We start from the raw sequence: 5,597 nt of genomic DNA on the forward strand, positions 1-5,597 counted from the left end.
GGTTTCCACTCAATCCTTTATAAATGAGACCCCCGGTCTTTCTGAAGCTCTCCACAAGTGGTCCTTGGCTCTTGGAAAACTCTTCTGATAATTCTTTTCACTCCTCTGTCAGAAATCTTGTGAGGAGCACCTGGTCGTGGTCAGTTTATGGTGAAATAATTTTCTTTCCACTTCTGAATTATGGCCCCAACAGTGCTCACTGGAACCTTCAGAAGTTTGGACATTCTTCTGTAACCAATTCCATCATTATGCTTCGCAACAATAAGGCTGTGAAGGTCTTGAGAGAGCTCTTTACTTTTCTTCCATGTCCAAAGACYTGCGAGCATGTTGCTAAATTGACATAAGTGCCAGTCCTGTGAGCCCCTCTTGGCTCATGGTCAACCTCATGTACGTTTAGTTAATAGGAGGGGGGCCAATTGAGGTGGATTCTGGTAAATATTGCACTTTCCTGCATTGACCACCATAGGATTTAAAGGAATGCTTACAGAGTTTGTTGTTGTATTTAAGACAAAACTAGTCATTGTGTCTGAGGGGGCCCCAGGTCAGCTTGGGGTTCAGCTTGGGGTTTGCCTACCTTGTAACGGGCCTGCTCCACACACCTATAAAGGCCCTGACCTCATCATTTTATTCTATTATTTTGCTTTTACTTATTTCTACTTTCAGGTTTTAGCTAAAGATTTGCTTTTCTAGATTTTAGCTCGAGTTCTACTTTTAGCTCAGTTTCAGGTTCATCAAATTTCAGCTGTTAGTCACACTCAGYATTCAGTTTCTCCAATTTAATTCTTCTTTATTATATTTATTGACCGATTTAAAAGGACATAATAGACGTGCACATTTTTTCCAACACAACTGAGAAAGTTTGAGAACTTGCCAGAGTCAGACGTGTTTTTTCCCATTATTGCACCATCTAAGTTTACCTGTTTTGATGAACAGTTTGACCAGTTGGATACATTTGTGCAATCTGTACTTTCCCTTCWCTTTAGCACACAAACTGCTCTATAAAACATCCAGAGAACACAGATTGAGCACGTGTGATCTTCTGCTCACTGACAGACACAATGAAAGGTAAGAGGGGTGTTTTTCTGCAGCAGGTCATGTTGGAGGTCAGTTTGAATCTGTTCTAATGTATAATCTGCTCTCTGTTGACAGGTAACCTCAGCACCATTCTTTGTGCCCTTATGGGCCTTTTGGTTTCTGAAATCTCCTGTCAGGCRCCCAAGAGCCCAGAAGAAGAAGTAAAGTTTCTGAAAGTACGACTCCAGCTGATGAAGAATCATTACAAGCTCATGTGTAACCAGTTCTCCAGTTTGGCACAGAACTGCTCAGCTCCAGGTACGATCCTCCTCCAGGCTCCAACTGATGCCTGATATATCATTGGTTAAAATTGTTTAAATTATGTCTTTTTGTCCCTGCAGCTATCAGATGCACAGAATGCCCTGATGGTTGGCTCCAGGTTGAGGATCAGTGCTTTTTCCTGAGCACCAAAAAGCAGAACTTTTCTACCAGTGCTGAGAAATGCAAAGATATTGGTGCCCATCTTGCCATTTTGACCACGAGAGAGCAGCATGTAAGTGTTTTTCTATATGTTTTTTACATACTTTTTTAATTTAAAATACTTAATTTGGATGTGACCCATCTGTAGGAGGCTGTGGAAAAAGAAGGCAGGAGGCTTGGATGGTCCCAAACCTTCTACTGGATTGGACTGAGCGACTCTGAGAATGAAGGAGACTGGAAATGGGTGGACAACTCGATGCTCACAACTTCGTATGTATTACAAAACAACCAATGTCTGACTGACACATTCATTAAATTTTAACATCAATCAAAAATTTTAACAAACAAGTCCTCAAAAAATGTTGGGATTTTCTTTATTTTAATATAAAGAAACATTTCTGGTGAAAACAGTAGAGTATCATCAGCGTAAAATGTTCTGTGTTAACATCTTCTGTTAACATTTGCATTCCCATGTCTATTTACTGATTTTAAAGGTATTATTTCATTTACACAACCACAAGTAAAAGCTACACTTTTTGTGATCAGTCAAGATAAACTGGATGAAACTGTAAGCTTGATAGTAATTGCACTTTTTTGCTTTTTGATAAGATCAGAGTTTCTACTTGATGCAACCTACATCATGCTTTTGTATWAAGTTAYAAGTGTGTATCAGACCTGAAAATTGTACTGAGTTATACTGCAAAATAATTGTATTTTTACTGTGGTTATACTACGGTATAACTGCAAACCTAATGAATAACTTCACAGATGATAAAAAATGAATTTGACTCATGGGATTAMATTTTTTAGAAGCCTTGCCATTTTCTAACATCTCCTGGTCGGTGCTTCATTTGTAATCATTTACAATCTGTCACTTCCAATAGGCATAAAAATTAGGTTAAATGAGTCTTGATGGAGAGATTTAGCAACAAAATGAGACAGAAAAACATGAGAACAGGAAAAAAGACCTACTTGGTCACCTAGGTCATGATGAAAACRGGGAACAACACTGAATTTAAAACACCCACAAACCCCAAACACATGATGGGCTCCAGTGGAGGCTTCATACTGTAACAGTTTCACACAGTTTTACGCCTACTTAAGATTAATTCTGTGCACGTTCACAATGACRCCACATTAAAGGTTTAAGACATGAATGATCTTCAGCCAAACATGAGGATCATCATCATCGCTGACAAACAGCTTTGGAGTTATTGCCAGGACTATAGAGAATATGTTCAATTGGAAGCATGTTCYTCTTTTGCTAAACGTTCTGTATAGCGTGGATGTTGTATCAATGGCAGAAAATACAAAATAAGAATTAGGTCAGGATGAGGTCATTTTCATCTGATAAAGATCAGAAGCTCTTTAGAGGTTCTTGTTTAATGTTCAAGCATCTCTTATTCACACCTCATGGTGGTGCTTATGAGTCATCCTCCAGTTCCTGTTTTATTGCAAATCAAACGGTTGTTGAGATGCTTCATCTTGTTTAATTAAAGCGACACACTTTGCTCACTTGGAGAACATCTGACAAGTGTTGTGCTGTTTAGCTTGCAGTGTGATTAAAATCACCTTCTTGAGTTGACAGCATGTTTTCACCATGACTCGGGTTCATTCATACTTTTCACCCCCATTTTATTTTCTTTGTGAAGATTCTGGAATGTGCAAAAATCAGAACCAGATAACCACACCGATGGTGGGCCGGAGGGAGAGGACTGTGCGGTGGTGGACAGCTTCACTCAGAGCTGGTACGATGTTCCTTGTGGGTTCTTGTATCCACGGATCTGTCAGAAACCRGCCGTCCCGTTGATCGAAGACTCTTAACACATCACATCAGAAACACAACTCAAGGATAAAAGATCTTCCCTTTAATTGAAATCTTCATGGTACATGTATGACATTTATGTACATTTTACAGCTTGTTTTCAGGTTTAAARCAAAATCCCCTTCTTTGTCAAAAAGATTTTTAAGAAATAAAAAGTTGGCAAAAATAACATGAGGATTTTTTATTTTATTTTGCACCACCAAGATTAATGAAAAGATTACTGAGTGRTGTGTTACACACCAAAAGAAAAACAAACAAAACAAACAAACAAACATATACTGTATATACAATAAAAACATAAAGCAAAGACACAAACAGTATTATCAAATTTCTCAACAATACAATTAAAATACAATGAAAGTTTCTGCTTTCAAAAGGGTGGTAACTTAGCTAAAAATAAAAAGCRAATTGTGACTCAGTCAGAAAACTAAAAATTTGTTAGAAGACAAACAAAAAGACTGAGTCTAAAAGGAACCTCTTAAGTAAATATTTAAAGAGAATATTGCTCTAAAAATAAAAATTCAACTATCAAAATATACTTTCAAATATCAGAAAGGAGTTTGATCAATAAAAAAAAGGAGTTTGAGGATTCAGTCATTTCTAGTACATAAAATTGTTGAGTAGAGCAGTGGTTATAGCTGTCGCCTCACAGAAAGAAGGTCATAGGTTTGCCTCCTGGTCTTTCTGTGTGGAGTTTATGTGTTCTCCATGTACACCTGTGGGTTTTCTCTCGTCTCCTCCTTCAAATTAAAAACATCAAACGGTGACTCTAAATTGTCCCCAGRTATGGGTGAGAGTCTGAATGCTTGTTTGTTTCATTTGTCTGGAGACCTGTCCTGGGCGAAGCCCCACCTCTCRCACAGYGACTGCTGAAGACAGGCGCCAGCTGCCAGAAACCCGGAAATAAGAAGTGGGTTAAAAAATGGATGGATGAAGAATTGTTTGGGGGGAAAAAAAGGAACAAGATAATGAAGTCTCAAGAAATGAGTCAAGAAAGCCAAAACTGCCTGCCTGTGAACAACAACAAATACATTCCTGCATGGATTACTTTCAAAACCCTTATCAGTAAACATAATAAAACTCTACTTATCTTCTTTGTTGAAATGTTTCATCTCAAAAGACAAAGGATATTAATGAAGAACCTGCAGAGGACCTGAGTCAACCTTGTTAGATTATTCTACCTGGATCRATGAGATGAATCAGGACATTCTGATGTATGAAAAAGACAAACTTACACAACCAAAACCCAGAAACACTTCTGCTTTATCTGGACCTGACWTCTATACAAACAGATACAAATGAACGTGAGCTCTGAGCAACACTTATGTGAAGTTCTGCCTTCAGATCATGAAAACAGAAGACAGGATTTTGTGCTTGAGTGGCACCAGAWGGAACAATAATGTCAACAATAAAATGTCAAGTGGGACCAAAGTGCTGTACGATAAATAAAACCAAACATTAAAACCACCATTTCAGTAAAACAAAAGGGACAAAATTGGTAAAAGTTCAGAAGAAACAACATGAAAAGTGAAGAGATAAAAAGATAATATTTAAATTTAAAACATATAGATAAAATGAAATAAGCTTGAAGCTGCAGCTCTTTTAGGAAAGGTTTTGCTCGTATTTTAACCTTTAAAAACATTTTTATGCTTTATCAAATCAAACATTTCAGTTTTAGCCTTGTTTAAATGAAATCTAATACTGTTGAAAACATGCACACAATTTAAAAAATGTCATTTGTATAATATTTTGATTAAACAAGCTTGAATAATTGCATTATCTTTTTATATCAACATATTTTTCACAATTTCTCATCCTTTTTTTCTGAAATGACTGTAGACAAGTAGAGGAGGAGATTTTAGTAAAAGTGATTATTTTTAGAACAGAAATCCAGCAATTTTTTTATGTCCTTATGTGAATGTCTCCCTGTTAGGTCTTGTAGAATCCTTTGGGCTTCGGGCTGAAAAAACAAAATACAAACATTAATGCTTTTATTTATTTCCATTAAAGCTGAAATTGTTTAGATTTTTAAATTTGACAGCTGAGTGAGTGTTTGTTTTTGTTTTTGTTTTTTTGTTAAATAAGGACATGGTGCTTCTTACTGTGTGCACTGGCAGAGTCGATGCCTGAGATGTCTCATCTTTCTCTGAAAAGATTCAACAAGAAAAACAGAGTCAAAATAACAATACAGCGGGTAAAATAAGTATTGAACACGTCACCATTTTTCTCAGTAAATATATTACTAGAGGTGCTAATGACATGAAATTTTCACCAGATG

General features: G+C 36.8%; 2 protein-coding genes across 2 annotated transcripts in view; one reads left to right on the forward strand and one right to left on the reverse strand.

The window, feature by feature from the left end:
• Window positions 1-983: 983 nt before the first annotated feature.
• On the forward strand, window positions 984-3,404 carry cldc1 (C-type lectin domain containing 1; the record flags this gene model as incomplete). The annotated part of the gene is given in 5 exon segments (XM_014013450.1): window positions 984-1,065; window positions 1,150-1,332; window positions 1,416-1,567; window positions 1,643-1,764; window positions 3,147-3,404. Coding segments are annotated over 5 exon segments (636 nt in total). The 3' UTR covers window positions 3,319-3,404.
• A 1,540-nt stretch (window positions 3,405-4,944) lies between these two features.
• The window catches only part of cd4-1 (CD4-1 molecule), a 10,045-nt gene continuing 9,392 nt past the window's right edge, over window positions 4,945-5,597 (reverse strand). The window contains exons 9-10 of the mRNA XM_014013399.1: window positions 5,422-5,465; window positions 4,945-5,279 (exon numbers count right to left, since the gene is read on the reverse strand). Coding sequence (XP_013868853.1) covers window positions 5,249-5,279; window positions 5,422-5,465 — 75 coding nt within the window. The 3' untranslated portion in view covers window positions 4,945-5,248. The remainder of the gene's footprint in view (window positions 5,280-5,421; window positions 5,466-5,597) is intronic.

The sequence above is a fragment of the Austrofundulus limnaeus genome, unplaced genomic scaffold (assembly GCF_001266775.1).
Source record: "Austrofundulus limnaeus strain Quisiro unplaced genomic scaffold, Austrofundulus_limnaeus-1.0 Scaffold101, whole genome shotgun sequence".
Taxonomy (NCBI): Eukaryota; Metazoa; Chordata; class Actinopteri; order Cyprinodontiformes; family Rivulidae; genus Austrofundulus; species Austrofundulus limnaeus.